Consider the following 19,009-nt stretch of genomic DNA (forward strand, 5'->3'; position numbering starts at 1 on the left):
TCATCAAGTTTAGAATGAGTGCATCGCATTCATTTCAGTTTGAATAATCTACTAGGTTTCATTTGCTAGCTAGTTGCACATGTGATGTGAGACCTTTAAGCACTTCTTTTATTTTTATCTTTATTTATTTATCTTTGCTTGGCAAGCTTGGCTATGCTAATACATGCACATTTATTTTAAATGGGAAGAATAGAGGTGAGGCCAGATTCTAATATAGAAACCCTAATACTCTAACTTTTATTTTTATAGTAACTCTAGTATTTTTTTTTTTTTTTACTTATAGACAATAGAATTTCAATATATAACGTTTGTTTTATGATGATTACTTTTTATCATAAGACTAAAATACTAATTAATTTTTGGTATAACCGAAATTCAATCCCTTATATATCTTATTTGGATAAATAAATAAAAAACTATTGCCTCAAAATGTTAAACAAACATAAGGAGAAAATAAAAATGTGAGAACCTAGAATATTGGATATTCGACTATCTGATGTTTATGTTAGATTTCTCTCTTTTTTGTTATAAATATTTTATTTGTTAAACGAAATTATAATTTATAAATAAATACTAAACAATGTATTTTTAAGGAGAACTTCAACGGGAGTTCATAAAAAAATAAGGAGAACTTCAACGGCAATCCCACTAATGATAGTGGTCGGAAGCACTATTTTCACAACAATAAAACTTTAAATATGAAATTGATAAAAGTTAAAATTTAGGGATTAACATGATAATTACACCAAATTTAAATGTTATAAAATAGATTTTAACTATTTGTTTATAGTAGTATACACTAGCCGCTTTTCACTATGCATATGTTTAAACTTGTTTTTTTTTTAATATATATTATTTTAAAGTTGTAACGCGTGTTTAGCAATTTTAAATTTTAATTAAACTATAACATTTTGAATTTGAAACCACAAGTAATTATAGTTTAGATATAAATGCGTTCTAATTTACTGAATCAAGCAATGTAGTTTTTTTTTTCACAAAAACAATAAAATTTATCATCTAAAAAAGAGTAACATGAAATTTAACCATCTTTTTATAGTAGTATACACTAGCCGCTTTCCACTATGCATGTGTTCAAACTTCTTTTTTTTTTTTTTTTTTTTTTAGAATACTAAGTATTTTTAACACACACACACGGGAAGATGGGAGAAGTTTTTTAAAGAAACTTATAGTGGTGTGTAGTGTATATCCAAAAGGGCCTAACCCTTGGATACACAGCACAGACTTTAAATCTCTTTAACTCACACTCATTTTTCAATGTGGGATTAAACTTTATATATACATGTTTGGTGATTTTAATTAAATTATAACATTTCGAAGTTGAAACTGCAAGTAATTATAATTTAACTAATTCCAAAATCAAGCAATGTGGTTATTTTTTGGAAATACAAAAACAATGGTCATTCTATTATAGATATAGGTTAGAATTTGAACATTTGTCAAGTGCTCATAATGATTACTCTTTATTATTTGGCCAAGGCATCAATAAATAAAGTTGTCCAACCAAAAACCAAACCCAACAAATCCATTTAACCTTAAGTCACCCAAGCCTAAGATCATCACTCAGTACAAATGCTAGGTCGATGGCGGGTCCTTACCGTCAAAACCCAACAATCTCGAGTGAAGTGGCAAGTTTTTCCCATTTGAAAACCTAATGAAACTAACTTGTTGAACTCTATAGACACCACTGTTCTTCATTGGACTTCAATACCACCATAAGTTGTTCAAGCTTCGTTTAAGAGATGTAAAGAGATTTCTACCAAATTTGGTAAAATATTTTCCATAATTGGTGAGATTCCCGCCAAATCAGCCGAGATCTCTCCTAGATTTGGCAAGAGTTCCACTAGGTCTAGTGGCACCAACAAAGTTTGCATTTCGTAAACCCACCATTTTTGGGTTAGTTGTCAAGTTCATATCAAACCTTTTTTGGGGATGGATATCCCTACTATTAATGTTTTTATGGTGTAGGTAGGATTTGGATCCTTATTAATAGACTTTACTAATATATATAGTTCACTGTACATTTGATGTAACTCTTTATGATATTACTCGAACTTATAAATTTTTTATAGGATTAATGTTTTGGAAATCCAACTGATGGATTACATATTTTTGTTACTCTAAATATGTAAGACAAAAATATTGATATTACTTACTGTTTAATCCAAAAAATTGTGTTTTGTAAATGATTTTAAAGTTAAAAAGCTTGAAATTTAAACATTTTATAATGAGATTGTTATTGATCTCCAATCATCCTAATATTTTGCAAGCACATAGATGATGTAATCTAATAATTGATTTGTGAAAATACTTTTTCAATGAAAAGTTATGGATTGGTGTAACTTCACAAAGAGTTCCACCTATTGTAACTATATATACACATACACAAACCAATGTTTAAAAATTTTGACTCAACAAGCTAGTCCTATCGGTTCGTGTAAATTGAGTCCTAAATCAACTCGGTCCACTTAAGAGACAAAGAAAGAAAGAGTCACAAGCTAAGTGAAAGACACAAATAAAATAAAATAAAGCTTCTTCTTTTTTTAGCGTTGTTGATGAACAATATCTCATGAGTATATTGAGGTATTGTTCATTTGTAGTAGTATGCAATACATTATTCAGTCTGCTGAGGATTTTTTTTTTTTTGGGTTGATTATGTAAAATTTTTACAGAATATAATATATGGCGAGCCTAGTAGGAATGCTCTAAGTAAGGGGAGTGAGAGTAGTAGTTGGATGTCTTATATGATTAAAATAAGGGGTAAAATTTAGGTACAATTACCTTAGGTAGAGTACATTACATTAAGTTCCTCAATTGAATTCAAACACTTGATTGCTTTGAATTTAATTGCTATTGAAAAGATAACGCTACTTATTTCATATTAATCAAAACAAATAATTCTCCTTTTGTTTCAAAGTTAAAATCCTTTCAGGTATTTAGTGTAACGTGGAAGATTTATTAAGCATAAACCTCCAAAACCTTCAACTTAGCAACCAAATTGCCATTACCATTGGTTCCAATGGCCGGAATGTCAGCACCTGCCATTGGAACAGTGGCACTGATAGTCGGAATGAAAGCTTTTATAATTAGAATTGTGGTTCCAGTGGTTGGACCGCTGGCACATGTCATCGAAGCAATGGCACCAGTGACCAAGTCACCAAATAAGGGAGGAGAGGGCCACTGTGTATTTTTGTAAAATGTTTTACCAAATCTTTTAAGGTAAATTGTTTTACAATTTTTTACAAAAGATTTTATAGTTAATAGAAAATATTTTATAAGTTTGACCATATTTTACATGGATGAAGTATGTTCTTCTGGACATAAATAATGTTGTTGTTGCTGATTTACTAGCATCCTCATAATATTCATGATGATATATTAAAAAAAAAAATTGCAAACAAATACTTAGAAATGAAAAAATATTTTAATTAAAAACAAATGAAATTTATTTAAATCCAAATAAAAAATATAATTTACAAAACCAAATATACAGTACAAAGTTTCACTTAAACCAATCGTATCAGTCCTGCATCTCAGTACCTTTACGGGGCCTAGACATGTGGACCCTTTCTGTCCTCCCCTGCTTAAGACCATTTGTTATTTTTTCTCTTTAAAAAAAAGAAAAAAAGACCATTTGTTGTTCAACTCTTAAAAATACTCTCGCTCTCTCTCAACGGTTTCCCAGTAACGGACACACAGGATTTACCGTTACTTTTTAAATTTTTTGATCCACAAGCTCAAACGAGAAATGGAAACGCCGTGAAGGGTCAGTGTCTATATAAATACCCAAACCCCAACTGGTCTCTCTTCTCTCTTTCAATTCGTAACGTAAAACCCGGAGCTAGCTCCTTGTCCGATACTTTCCCTTTTTGTTTCGTGTTACATTTCGGATCCCAAACCCGATATTTCTATATTTCCCTCCCTTCTTCGATTTCTCCACTCCTTATTTATCTCCCTTTCCTTCCTTCTTTCTTTTAATCCCATTTTCTTTGATCCTTCACTACAATCTATATATTTTTGACGGTGGGTGATGATATTAGTAGCAGCAAAACACAAAAGAGATTGGATTCAGTTACTTTTTTGAACCAAAGCAAGCTCAACAGACAACAGAGTTCTCACTCTATTGCCTTCTAATCAGACAAGGTGAGAGAATATCTCAATTTCTTTTTTATTACATATATGCACTTTCTTAAAAATAACCAAACACAATGTTATTTTCATTTTTTAAGATTGGGGTTTGCTTTTGCTTTTGCTTGTTCTTCAGTTCAATATAGCATCATTCAATAAATCATGGGTCACATTTATTTATTTTATATATTTAATGTTATTTTGAAAATTTTAGTTTATTTTACAGTGGGAAAAAAAAAAATTTTGGGTGTGGGCTAAAGAGTGAAAGAAGGGGGAACAATTGAGTTGAGTTGAGTTGGGTTGGGGTTTGAGGGGGATTGGGTTTTGGGTAAGTCGCTTTCGAGTAATAATGGTTGCAATTTAATAATAGAGGGACTCTCTTGGTCTAAAGGCCAATGTCATCCTTATTCTCATGTCTCTTTGTCCACTCATGTACCGCTTTCATTTCTCGACCACCTAAACAAAAACAAAAGACACACTCTGAGAGTTTTTCCCGTTTTTGTTTTTGTTTTTGTTTTATTTTACTGTTATGTTTTTTTTTTTTTTTTAATGGTTCTCTGACTAAGTTGCTTTTGGAATTCTTGAAAACCGAGGAGTAATGTGCTTTGCTTTACACAGTAGATAAAAGTAGTAACCGGGTTTTTATTGGGTTATTATTTGTTGGGTTTTAAATTTTAATAGAAAAAAAAAAATTGTTGTCAGAAACTTCGGCTTGCACAATCTTTGATTCTTTTTATTTGGGTAAAAAAGCACACACATATAAATCACAGTCGGTCGCTATAATGAGACCACTTTCAAATAGTGTGCAGTAATGTATGGCTGCCCACATTTTGTTTCCTTTTCTTTCCTTCTTTTTCAATTATTGACTCACTATTTTATGTCTTAACTCTTCTCTGATCCCGAGCGACCCTCTTTGCTTTTGCTTCACTTTACTCTTTCTCTCCGGGACCAACTTGTTTTCTTGGAAAACAAATGCGAAAATTAAAATGAGAATATATAAACCATAGAATAGAAGAGATAGATACCTCCAAATTTCCATTTTTCTATTAGATTAAGATTGGTCACGTCAGTGCCTTTTTTTTTAAAGAGATAAAAATGTCCCATTTAACGATGTGTCCTCCTCCTGAACCAAATAGAATACAGAGAATGTTCTCTCATTTCCTGTCGATTGGCCAAATTTACCCCTAGAAAATTCGTTCCACCATGGACAATACAGTAATTTCCTAAAAGAAAACATAACACTTTAATCCCCAGAAAGAGAAAATTTGTACAGTCCCCTCCAACTCTAATAATAAAGGCATAAGTTGTGTGCTCTACTTTTTTATTATATGGTTCGACAATCAATATATGATGATGATGTACTTCTGTAAAGCCGTAAATAGCTTCTTCAACAATGCTGACTGACAAAATTACGTAAATTTCTCTACTTTAGAAATAACAGTTGTATTGTATTGTATTGTACTTTACTTTTATTATTTTATAAATTTGAACTTATTATTATGTGATGGTATATTGAAATGAAAAATTTATAGTTGTTGATTGCAGGGGTAAAAAGGTAAAGAGTGAAGAATAATAAATAAATAAAAATGTTTACATGCATAGCATGCTCAAAACCAGAGGATGGTGGCGATGATGAAGGAGGAGTGCGTGGCAGTGGCACCCCAAGTACAAAAGAAGCCGTCAAAAGCCTGACTGCGCAGGTTCCTAATCCTACACCCTCTCTCTCTCTCTCTCTCTCTCTCTATATATTGCTTGTGCCAAAAGTTAAGTCTAGGGTTTTAATGCACGGGTCCCGATATAATGTGTGACAAATTTTGAACAAATGTCTATATTGTGTCGATTTTTATATTATATTAAGAAAATTTCAAATTTTTTATATAATGTTTTGAAATTGATTGTCACTCGTATAATGAAAAAAATATTTTTGACATTCATTTGGATATCGATCAAGTGACATTTATTATCAATCAGTTATAAAGATTAGTAGTAAATTTAGTTACATCTTCCTATAAAAAATAATTTATTATAATATATCTTTGGCTTTTTTGATTTTGATATATGAATATATGGTGATTTTCCTTCGTCTACAATCAATGCTTATGCTTTTTGAGAATCTTTTTTCCATCTGTGTGAAAACGAACAAAATGATAACCCCATAAGGAGGGTCTGATATTGTGGGGACCATTTATTCTCTAACTTTGGCATCTTTCACGCCTATAGAGAGATCGATGATGTACCTACTATATCTATACTTACTGTAAAACAATATAAAGCCAATATAGGGTAGTAGTACTAATTAATATATACTATTATCAGGTCCCAATACAAATATATAAAATAAAAATAATTATTATATATTAGGTGGTACTGTTGCGTGTTCGTGTTATATGCATTATAATAGAATCTCTTTTTTGTCAAGCCCCAGCAGAGCTGAGCTATTTTATTCATTTTATATGTATATATATATATATATATATTATATATAGAGCTAATAATAATAACAATATCTTTTTTGGTAATCAGGAAATTTTATTGAACTAAAAAGCCTCTAAAGAAGAGGGAATAAACAATATTGAATATCTGTCACGTGCCACCTTTTACAACTATTACCCCTAAAGCTAAGCCTATAGCCCTATACACATAACTCTATGTGCTTTCTTTCTTCTTCACGTCCTAGAAAAGATTGCCTGCCAAGAAAACCTTCCTACTCTTATTCTTTTTTGTTGCCTCAAATCTCAATGCCTTCTTATGCAGTGATGATGAGTGAACAAATTAATTGGCTTATGATCCTTAGCTGGATTAAATAATCCATGAGTCTAGTAACACAACAAATTTCACGGTCATTGAAGTGGCAAATTTGTGATTAGTGTACAATGACGGATATTGCACTAATCACAATCTTGTCATCTCAATTGGTTGTGATTAAAGTTGTGAAATTTTTCGTATTTGGTGGGAAATATCTGTCTGTTTGGATTCCTTTGTTCAGTTTGGTCCTTGGGTTTTTGTCGTCTCTGTTATTAGAAAATGAATATTACATAATAAGTCAAATTCCAGTTATTCCGGGTTGAACCGTACACCAAAATTATTACTCAACTTCTGTAAAAGATAAATATACACACAGTCTCGAAGTTATATGTTGGTGGACATGATGATAGTGTTGGTGTTTTGGTCAAGTCTTCCTAGGTAATAGCAGAAACGTAAGAATGGCAAACGCAATCCAGCTTAAAGCAGTAGTGGGGATCTAGGGGAAAAGACAAGAGACACACTAGGAAAAAGACTGCCAAATAAATATTCTTGGTGTGACCCACCATTGAATTCTTGTCGATTTTCTGTATAATTAGAACTGCTATGTGCTATCTTATGGCATAGAAAAGGAGATTTTGTGAATGACACCCCAACCAAGGATCAGCCCATAGCAGATAAAGTACTTATTCATTTCAGATTGTGTCTTTTTTTTTTTGCTAAATCATTTCAGATTGTCTTTTTTTTTTTTTTTGCTAAATCATTTCAGATTGTGTCAAGACTTAACACTATATCAACCTTGACTATACAGTATACATGATGGCTCTTTATTCTTCAGTCACATATAGAAAGTGCCCCTTATATTTTTGTACCCTTTGCTTCTCAGAAGTTTATACCATATAGACAACAACTGTGGCCTTCTGGTAGAGGCACTTTTAATGCCCTATTCTCAGCATTTCAAGCCAAAACTTTTTGTAAATCAATTTAACACTTAGACATGTGATTACTCAGATCATTTGGATTGATTTATGTGATTGCATGGAGGCGTTGCACAAGTTTCTATTGATTCTTACATTGGGCATATATTAGGTTGAAATTGAAATATAAGCTCTAATTTTAACTAGTCCTTTTGTAAGGTTGACTAACTGGACCCTAGTGATGTTAGCTTTCTTAAGGTTTGGCTGTCCTACTCATAGTTGTCAATATCATACAATACGTATTGTGTACAAAAAGTTTCATATTGTAAGGGCGTAGCGTTAGTGCTCATGAATCGTCCGATACATAGGTGCGTATCGTATGAATCGTATCATATTAATAAATCGTACGTTTCGTACAATATATAGACATGTGGGTCTAAAATGGGTTTTTTTGTTAAAATTTGTGGTTTTATTTGATTTAAGCAAGTTGTTCGACTTTTTTAACACAAAATTATTGGGAAATTTAATTGAGTCTAATAAAATTGCAAGTCCATGAGTTTTTTTTCCTCCATTCTCTTTCTCCTACAAAATTTAGACTATACTCATAACACTCACTTTCATATGTGTAAATTTATTTTCTATGCTATTAATAATGTATGAAATGAAAATATAATTATCTTTTGTTTTGTTATTATTATTTTGAGTCTAAAAAGCTAGAATGCCAAGAAAAAATATAAAGAAAAAAATTATTAGAATGAAAAAACCAAAAAAAAAAAAAAAAAAAAAACTAAATGTTGATAATAAAGAAGAAAATGTCCATGAAAAAATAATTTTGCAAGATGCTGAACATGATGATAACATTGACTTAAATGGAGTTTATTAGCCAAGATGATGAAAAAATATTATTATTTTGATTCATATATCATGTATTACTTTTGAGTTTAATCAATTTGAATGTGCATGTTATAAACATAAGTTAATTTGATTTATTTAGTTAGCTTTGTTAAATTTTATTACAAAAGTAATGATTAAATTGGTCATTAGTTGAATATATTTTGAATTTATAATTAGTATACCTTTTATATATGTATATCTATAATTATTTTATAATTTTATTAGGTGTTTGTGTATCTTATGATACACGATTCGATACGATACACGATACAGAAAAATCAAAAATCGATTTACTATACGATTCATGATTTGACAACTATGGTCCTATTTACTATGCTTCCCATGCCATGTGCTTCCTCCAATACTGAAATTATAGTGTAGATGTAACTAGCTTACTCAAGTTATGCCATTACATAATTTAGTAGAATATTTTAGGATATTATAATTTATTGGGAAATACAATTTTTTTAATATTAAAATATATGCTTCTATTAAAGTGAAGTCGTTTTCAATAAACAATTTTATCCTTATCAGTAGAACATTTAACATGAGTAAATGGACTGTCACCGGTGGAACACCCGGCATAAATGGGAGTCTACTTTTATAGATGAGAGACAAACTACAAATGGATCAAAGTTCTTTCTCGTCAACCAACATTGGCATTATACCTCATATTGAAGTGGTGCAAATTTATCATGCCATTGATGTGTATAGATAGAAATCTGCTATATGCACCTCTATTTTAGCATCCAGTCTAACTAACCAAGCTAAATGTTCAGCAATATCCTCCATTTTTCAATGTTCAGCAATATGTCTATAACATTGAATTGCTAATCATATGATTATAAAGTTTTCTAATGAAAACATACATAGCTTTACTGAACATTCTATTAACCATGGATTTTAATAATGTACAGATAAAGGATATGGCATTGAAATTTTCTGGTGCTTATAAGCAATGCAAGCCCTGCACTGGCTCCAGCAGCTACAAGAGAGGCCAGCGCCCTTACCCAGACTTTGATACTGCTTCAGAAGGGGTTCCATACCCCTATCTTGGAGCAGCAAGCTCGAGTTCCACACCTGCATGGGATTTTACTAGTTCTAGTCACCATCCTACTACAAGATCTGACTCAAGATTTACTGGGGTATTTAGAGGTGACCAGACCCCTGGAGGGATGTCTATATCTGCGCAGTCTTGTGATGTGGTGCTTGAGGATGAGGATGAGCCTAAGGAGTGGATGGCACAGGTGGAGCCTGGTGTTCACATTACTTTCGTGTCTCTACCTAATGGTGGAAATGATCTTAAACGAATTCGTTTCAGGTACAATATCATGGAAATTAAACTCTGGAAATTGTCTATTGCTTGAATTCCGAATAACTGGTTGAAGTAAAAGTATTTTCTCTACACCCCCCAAAAAAATTAACCTGTGGAGGACGTTAACTGGGGACTAATTTATTTGTCAGTCCTAGCATGGCCTACTGCTGCACTGCCAGCTATGGGCCAAAGTCTTGTAGCTCTCTCATGTTGGAGATAACTATTGCATCAATTAGTCCTATCTCCATCCTTTCTAATGAACGAGGTGGTTAGTCTAACCTTTGGGCCTACTTGAAAGTATTTTTAGCTTTCCAGTTCAGATAAAATATGAAATGGACCTCAAATTTATGATCCAGATTTTAGCTGCTAAAACTTAGTTGCCCTGTACAGCTGTAAACTGACATTACTTTGCATTTAAATTTGAAGCCGAGAGATGTTCAATAAATGGCAAGCTCAGCGATGGTGGGGTGAGAATTATGATCGGATCATGGAGCTTTATAATGTCCAGAGATTCAACCGGCAAGCTCTTCACACTCCTCCAAGGGCGGATGATGAGGTAAACTGCTTCTTATGTCTTTTCACTTGATTAGCATATTAAGTCTAGCATAAATAGCATTATAGAATAATTCATTCCATAATCTAGAGTAAGAACAATGCTTTTCCTCTAGTCATGTTAAAACCTTGTCTATATAAGAAAACTTCAAAGTTCGGGTCTTTATAAAACCTCTTAAATGCCTACAAGTGAGCTCTTTATTTTCCTTAATTGTGAACGTGGACCAAATAGTCAATAAAGCCAGTGAATCTCCTTGGGCTGGGACGAATGGCTTTATTCATCTATTTTGAATGATAAGAACAGCATTCCTTAGACTCATAACTCTGTCAGAACAGGTTGTTGGGGAAAAGAAGATAAAACAGGACAAATCTTGGGTTTCACCACCTAGAATCTGCATGAAAACCCTTTAGTTTCACCACCTAAGGGTGCTTAGAATCATCGCCAATCTTAGAGAGATGTCTCTAAATTCAAGATTTAAAAAGAAAACTAGTTTAAAGTTAAAAAAATAATTTTAAAAAAAATTCTTGAAAAATAATAAGTTATGAAATAAAATTGACTGAACTCCTTACATCAATAACTTTCTGGTAGATCATTTGATATAACAACTTGCATTAGACAGATATTTGGCAATGGTTTAAATTGAAATGTTTTTGAATGTGGAGGGAATAATTTGAAAACCATCCCTAAACTATGCGGTTTACATTTAAAATGTAATTTGCCTTTAATATTTATTTCTCTAGTTCGAATAAAGATAGCTAATTTATAATGTACTAACAGATGCTTGTACTCTTCAACAGCCTAGAGATTCTACATACACAAAGCTGGGATCAGCAAGGGGGAGCCCTGTTGCTTCATCATTCAACAAGGAGTGGACACCAAGGAACCACTATAGACCGTCTGGAAGTAAAGGGTATTACCCATCTGACCCTATGGATCAAGGTGGTGGTGGACACAATTACAATGCAGGATCAAGTGCGTATGGTATGGGGACATCATATATGGATGCATCACGGACGACAACCTCATCTAGGGATGAGGCTTCAGTTTCCATTAGCAATGCCAGTGACCTGGAGACAGAATGGGTTGAGGAAGATGAGCCTGGGGTGTACATTACCATCAGGCAGTTAGCTGATGGTACTAGGGAGCTTCGGCGTGTCAGGTTCAGGTAATGAAATCTTCTTTTACATCATGTTCCTTGTAGCATCATTTGGTGGCCAAGAAGGCTGAGGATGAAAAAGATTTATGAACTTAGAGGACTCAGTTCTTTAATTTTTATAAACTCTGAACTCGTAATTTTCATTTCCTCAGATTCCTAGGCTGCCTAAGAGAGCATATTAATTTAATTAATAGTTTTCAGAAACCACAGGAAAATGGAATTAGGATTGAGTAGAATTTTCCCAACTTCAAAACACCATTCCCAGGATTAATAAACTGATATGATATGTTGGCTTGGAATCAATTTCAGTTGCCTTATTTATTGAACTTTAGATTTTAGATTAACTGGAGAAAAATGGGATAATTTCATGTAATGTCATCAATGTATTACCTTCTTTTTAAATACTCACCAACTTTAAAGGTAATGGCAGATACGCATTAAAATTCATGAATAGTTTTTGGCATTTAATGAAATCTTTTGCTTATAGGGTGAGGTAGGTGTCTTGACAATTTTCATTTTCATTTGCACAGCCGTGAAAAGTTTGGGGAGGTGCATGCAAAGCTGTGGTGGGAAGAGAACAGAGAAAGAATACAAACTCAGTACCTTTAAAATTTTGATTTAAATGACATACATTACTACAGATGAGAGTAAAGAAGCCAGGGAGCATGTGGATGTCTCAAACAGGTGGAATCATTAAACTTTGTTTCTTGGAATATGACAGTATGAATCCATATGCTGTAATAGAGCCTTTATAGAGAATTGTACCAAACCACCACAAGTGGTGGTTAAAAGTTAAAACTGAGTTAACATTACTTCATCAAACACGTAGCATATGAGCTATCATCACTAGTGGTGATGGCTCCATTTTGTGTAAAGGCTCTTTTCACTGAGATGTCCAAATGAGTCCTTTTTTGTCCCTGTATTTGTTCTTATGATTATTATCACCTATTAGTGATTTTTTTAGGGCCTCCTTTTGCCCACTTAAGACTTTCAAGTCTTTGGGCATCATGGCCTTATTTGGCTCTCCAATTATATACCAGAGTTTGTTATTTGTTATACAAATTTGAGAAATTGAATTGAAATCATTCCTGGTCTTATATAGAGAACTGTATTGCTGCGGATTGTGTTCTTTAGGAGGCTGGTGTTAAAATTCTGTATTTGTTCAGCAAAAAGATTAATTTTATCACAGAAATTGCTTAAAGAAAAAAAACCCATCATTTCTTGTATGTTTTTAGACCTCTTAATACAAGTTGTTTAACCTCGTTATTTAGTCAAGTGATCACTTAAATTATTCCGTTCTAGGTTAACACAATAAAATCATATCATGTAAATAATGCGAAAATATAAAGAACACAACGATATGATAACCCAGGAAAACCTAACGGGTAAAAAACTTGGGGAGAATTTAACCTAACTATCCTCAAGGTAAAACAGATCCATTATGAAAGAATTGAAATTTGTACAATAAGACTTAGACCACTAACATCCTATTATTATCACGACCACGTGATAGCTCCGAGTCTACGAGTTACTTCTTTTTTTGATCCATTGCAATCATAAGTTCTCCTACTTGTGACTTTAGGACCCCATTCAAAGGTTTCAGATCTTCTTTAAAGTTCTTTATGTAGCAACTGAAAAGATTATCAAGTTTTTAACATGAATCTTGATCTTGATAACCCTAAGTGTTTATGAAGTTAAACACCTCTAGATCTCACAAAAGTTTCAACACACAACCATAAAAAAGACTTCTAAAACGTAATTAGGGTTTTTCCTTTTATACTTGGAGTAAAACACAAAACTCTACACGTCAAACGAGCTTGAGCTGAATTGAAAATTCTACAGAAAAATAAATTTGCACGTGGTTCGATCGATCGAACCTTACAGATTAAGTCCAATAAGTTCTGCAATTGCTCGATTCCAATTTTACAAATAGACAAACTTTGAGCAAGCCTAAACCTAGACTCTATGTAAAAACAGCCCAATCAAATTAAAATGCCCTAAATACAATTCAACCTAACTACTATCTATCAGTTGCCAATGTAGAAAGCAGCCACGACTGAATTAACCAGTAAATTCCTGAAACACTCAACAAACACATAAACGTATGTGTGGAAAATACAAGTAAACCAAAATAAATTCTTGATTTCACAAAACATAACCTAAAAGACATATATCATGAATAACCTCATAATATAAATCAATAACCAAATGTACCATATGTGAAACAAGAAACAAGGAAAGAAACAAAACACAAAGCATAATGTCCCCCCTTAACATATACAACCCATAAAAAAGAAATACATCATAAGCCAAAAAATGAAATACATCAAAAAGCTCCTAGATACAATCTATAAACTCCAAAACTCCCCCTATCTCCATGCATATGTACTCCCCCTTTTTGTGATGAGTTGCCAAAGGGCAATCAAGAATCATCATCAAAAGGTGGAGGCGGTGGAGTAGAACCTCTAGCACCTATCAAATTTGCTTGTAAAGCTTGAAGCTCAGTGAACACATCCAACAAAATCTGTCCATACGCCGCCTAAACAGTCATAATTGTATCCAACATGCTCTGTAAGGACAAGTCACTCGATGAAGAAGGTAGAGGATCCATGGCAGTGGTAGGGTCTACAAACTCCTCAGCAGTAGGGTCACCAGAAGTAAGAGACCTAGATGCGTCACCTGTAGAAGACTCAATTCTAGGGTGTTTGTAGCTAGCTTTCAACTGAGCCGCTCTTTGCCTAAGAAAGGTGGCACCTATAGGAGTTATGGTATGGATAGAGGCTTGGATGCAGGAAAATCCTCTAAACCTAAGTCTAAAAGAACCCTATGAATAAAAACTGGAAATAAAAGACCATGAGATTTTGCACTACTCTTATGAACCTCAACAAGTGATCTAATAAAAATAGTAGGAAAACTCGTAGGAGTATCGGTAAACAAAAACGCACATCTCTCAATGGGTATAGTATGTAAATGAGAGATAGGCCAAATGGAGTGACAAGAAATCTGGAAAAACAAATAATTGAGCTCAATAAGCTAATGGGAAGTGACATGAGGATCAATTCCCCAACCAATGGAAGTACCGGTGATGAAAGACATGATGTCATTAAGGGGAGGGGTCTCAATGTAAGGGTACATGGGTTGTCGTACCAAAGGTACAGCAGGAGTAATGACATACTCTTCACCCCTTATCCAACTCTTCACAAACTGAATGTTGGAATCATCGGAGTGGACAGAGAGGTTCAAGTAGAACTCTCTAATCAAAGCAGCTGGAGGAGGATGCTCAACCTCTAAAACTGGTAACCAGCCCCTGCGCTCAAAATTCCTACGTATCTCCGGATCAAACTCATCTAAAATGACCTTACGCTCAGCCCACACCGACCTAAAGATATTCAGCTTCTCATAGGTTTCTTGGTTTTTCTTGGTTCTAAACCTATCACTCTAGAATATAGGGGTAGAAGGGGTGGTGGTTTTCTTGGCTCTAGTCTTCCTAACCATGATGCTAAGGGTTGAAAGAAAGGAAAGACAGAAACAAAGAAAGAAAACCAAAGGGCAGACTGCATTAGAGTGGGTTAGAGCACAAAAATCTCAATAAATAACAATCTATATGATGCATGTAATGAATGCACATATGATGCATGCTTTAATGCATTGAAATTTGTTCAATTTTACTTCATAAACCATCAATTGACTTGAACATAGAGTTTTAGTCCAAAAACCCCAAATTTTGAAAAACCCAATTTCAAAAATTCAACCAAATTGATTAATTAATCACCATACTAGTTAGGAAACATCATATAATGATTAAATGTAACAATAACACAAGTCAATTTCATCAATTTTAGCCCAATTGAACAAAAATCCCCAATTTCACAAAGTTCCAAGCACTAGAAATTATAGTTTTCCTCAAATCACAAAATTGATCAAATTAATGCATGAGGATCATGTTTATATCATCTAAGAACAAAAACCCATTGATTAAAAATGATTAAAAACAAATGAAATAAACAAAAATCCCTAAAATGCTTGGTTCGAAATTTTCAACAAAAATGAATGAAAATGCATGAATCATGTGATTTAATTGGAAAAAGAAAGGGTAAAAGAGACTTACTAATGCTTGAGGACAAAAACCCTTGAGAGATTTGTGGAAGAAAACGACAAAAAAGGCTTAGATTGGATCGGCCGAAGAAAAGTAGTGAGAAGAGTGTTTGAAATGTTTTGGAAAGAATGAAGAACACGAAAGAAAACTCTTTTTAAAACACTAACTGTTCGAATTTCAATCGGTCGAAATTGAGCTTCGATTGATCAAGCATCAATTGAGCACCAATCGAGCCAGGCAGATTCAAACCAAATTTTATATTGCAATTTCGATCGATCGAGCAACAGCTTCGATTGACCGAAAATCTAGAAAAATTAGATTTTTGAAAAACTAAGCAATTTTATGCAGAAACCACTCAAAACACAATATTTCATGGATGAAATGTATGAGTATGAGTTTAAAAGTTTTTCAAAAACACTTGAATTCAACCCAGATCTTCCAAAAACAATATTTTCAACCTTCTTGTTCCCAAAACTCAAATATTAAACACATTTTGCATCAAAATCAAGGAATATATAATCTTGGATGGCCAAAACACATTCACACACAATTTCATGTACTAAGTTTAGCAAAGAATAACTTGTGTAGTGTGTGCAATTAGCAATAACATGAGATATATGTGAGATGATATGTAGATAGTAATTGATCACAATTTATACAAAATTCATCACATAAGTTTGAAAGAGGCTATCACCTAAAGAGTTACATCATATAACTCTCACATCTTCTAGAAACAAGCTTGCAATCATATAATTTTTTTTTTTTTTTTTGCCTCATAATGTACACACCAATTTTATTTCATTGTGAAATTATTATATTAGCCAGATAATGTACACACCAATTTTATTTCATTGTGTTATCTTTATTATAGCCCAATAATGTACACACCAATTTTAGTATTAATCTGAGGCTACATCTTATATTCTTTTTGTACATGTGCTACACTTTCTCAAGCAATAAATTTTATGATATGCACTAAAGGTTCATGATTGGCTAGTAAACAGTGGTGAGATGATTATTTATGTTTTTCTTATTAAGTTCAAGTCCTAACAATCAAAAGCATGTGACTTCAAAATCAAGATCAAGTGATCAAAAACTACAAACAATTCCCTACACAACATGCACTATATAGCTAAAACTAGCAAAGTGCAAAAAAGAAAAAGAAAAAGAAAAAGCTCATCTAAGCTAAATAAGGTACATAAGGCATGTTATGTAAAGATAATATGGTCAACCTTGATTACAAATCCAAGATACAAAACACAAATTTCCTTTCACTTTTTTTTTTTTTAAACAAAATTTATTTAAAAGGGAATAGCAAAAACAACCTATCATGAAATGTATGAATGTTGTGCAATGTAAATCCTAAAAGTATATATGAAAACAAAACAGTAAAAGAAGAATGGTCACAAAGAGTATTGAGATAAAGCACAAGGACCATGTCAGATAGACTCAATTAGATTAAGCATTTTGTATCCAAAACTTTTTAGATGCAACTTTAGCATTGGAGTTATTATTCATATTAGAATGATGAGCAATTCCAAGATTGGTATAAAGGTTTAGAGTCTTTACCAATTCACCAATAAGTACCATAGGATCTTGTGCTTGAGACATATACACTTTTGGCTTATTTGCGCGTTTTGCAACTTGCAATTTGAAATAGTTTGGGCGAATATGCTCAATCTTTCCACAAAAATAACAAACCCATAAAGGTCTATCATACAACTTATCCTTAGGGAGGTTAGGATTCTTAGGCTTGGACTCTTTAAGATCAATGTGTAACTTCTACTGGTTTGATAATCTCACTCTTAAGGGGCTTAAAAGAAGAAACAAAATTTGTGGAATGAGTTTCAGACATCGAGATGCTCTCTACAAAACCCAAACCAGATTTGTCTAAGGGAGACTTTTGAACACTTAACATGTGATCGAGTTTAGAACTAGCAGACCTATTTGTTTGTTTTCTAACAACAGATAATTCTAGTTCCAAGTTCTTAATCTTATCAAGCAACAACATGTTTTCAGTTTTCACCTTATTAATCAATACATTAGCATCAAGTAATTTCAACAAGAAGTTTTTTTTTTTTATCAAGTTCAAGGGAGGCAATCTTCTTTAAACCTAAGTCAACACTCATTGCGTCCTTTGCGACAACCTTGCATAGCTTATTAAAAGCTTCTTGCAAATCAGCACACTTAGAAAGTTCTCCATCATAAGGGTTCTCTACAACTACACCACTTTTATCAACTACAGCAGTAGTTGTGAAAGTAATGAAGTTTTCATCATCATTATTGTCAGACTCATGATCAGAAACTTCATCATCATTAAAGGTTACAGTCATAGTTTTACCCTTTGATCTCAAGAGTGTAGGACATTCTGATTTTACATGACCGTACCCTTGACAACCAAAACATTGTTGACCTAGAGAGTTACTAGAGGTTTGACCAACTTTCTCTTTTGATTTCTCAGAATTATTAACCTTAGGTGGTTCATTCCTCTTAAAATTTCTAGATTCAGCATTGTTTTTACATTTTGCCCTTTTGTTGTTGTTCCTATGAAAGTTTCTAAAGTTCTTAGCAAGATAAACAATCTCTATAGAAGAGAGTTCATCATCAAATCCATTCCCATTAATATCATCAACTGACTTAAGAGTCATTAATTTGGATTTGTTTGTCTTGGATAGGTCTAACTCATAAAACTGGAGAGATCCTACAAGCTCATCAATAGAGATAGAGTCCACATCCTTACTTTCAGTAATGACAGTCACTTTGGGTCTAAAGTCCTCAGTCAAGGATCTAAGTATCTCCCTAACAATCTTAGATTGATCATAGATTTCACTCAAATTATAAGCAGAGTTAACAATATCATTAAGTTTAGCATAGAATTCATCAAAACATTCATTATCAGACATTCCAATACTTTCAAATCTAGTAGTTAACTGCTACAATTTATTAATCTTAACTGTCATTGTGCCTTCATGCACAATTTGGAGAATATTCCATGCAATATGAGCAACCTCAACATTTGAAATTCTCTTGAATCTCTCCATAGAAATAGCATTAAAAATAGTATTCATGGTTTTGTTATTAAAAGCAGCTGCCTCTTTTTGAGAAGTTGACCACTCACTTACAGGAGTAGTTGGTTTCTCCCATCCGTATTCAATGGAGTTCCAAACTCTCTTATCAATAGATTTCAAGA

At 32.9% G+C, this 19,009-nt stretch overlaps 1 protein-coding gene across 3 annotated transcripts; it reads left to right on the forward strand.

Annotated features, from left to right (window-relative positions):
- The first annotated feature begins 3,770 nt into the window (after window positions 1-3,770).
- On the forward strand, window positions 3,771-12,808 carry LOC126709808 (protein BREVIS RADIX). Of its 3 annotated transcripts, none has more exons than XM_050410151.1 (6): window positions 3,771-4,161; window positions 5,679-5,846; window positions 9,617-10,020; window positions 10,441-10,570; window positions 11,345-11,732; window positions 12,254-12,808. In XM_050410151.1, the coding sequence occupies exons 2-5, from the start codon at window positions 5,733-5,735 to the stop codon at window positions 11,693-11,695; spliced, it is 999 nt and encodes a 332-aa protein (XP_050266108.1). In that variant the 5' UTR covers window positions 3,771-4,161; window positions 5,679-5,732; the 3' UTR covers window positions 11,696-11,732; window positions 12,254-12,808. The 3 variants fall into 3 exon arrangements, with proteins under 3 accessions (XP_050266108.1, XP_050266106.1, XP_050266107.1); XM_050410149.1 differs by having other exon boundaries at window positions 3,781-4,161; window positions 11,365-11,732; XM_050410150.1 differs by having other exon boundaries at window positions 3,781-4,161; window positions 5,692-5,846; window positions 11,365-11,732.
- The last annotated feature ends 6,201 nt before the right edge of the window (window positions 12,809-19,009 follow it).

This window comes from Quercus robur, chromosome 12 (assembly GCF_932294415.1).
Source record: "Quercus robur chromosome 12, dhQueRobu3.1, whole genome shotgun sequence".
NCBI lineage: Eukaryota > Viridiplantae > Streptophyta > Magnoliopsida > Fagales > Fagaceae > Quercus > Quercus robur.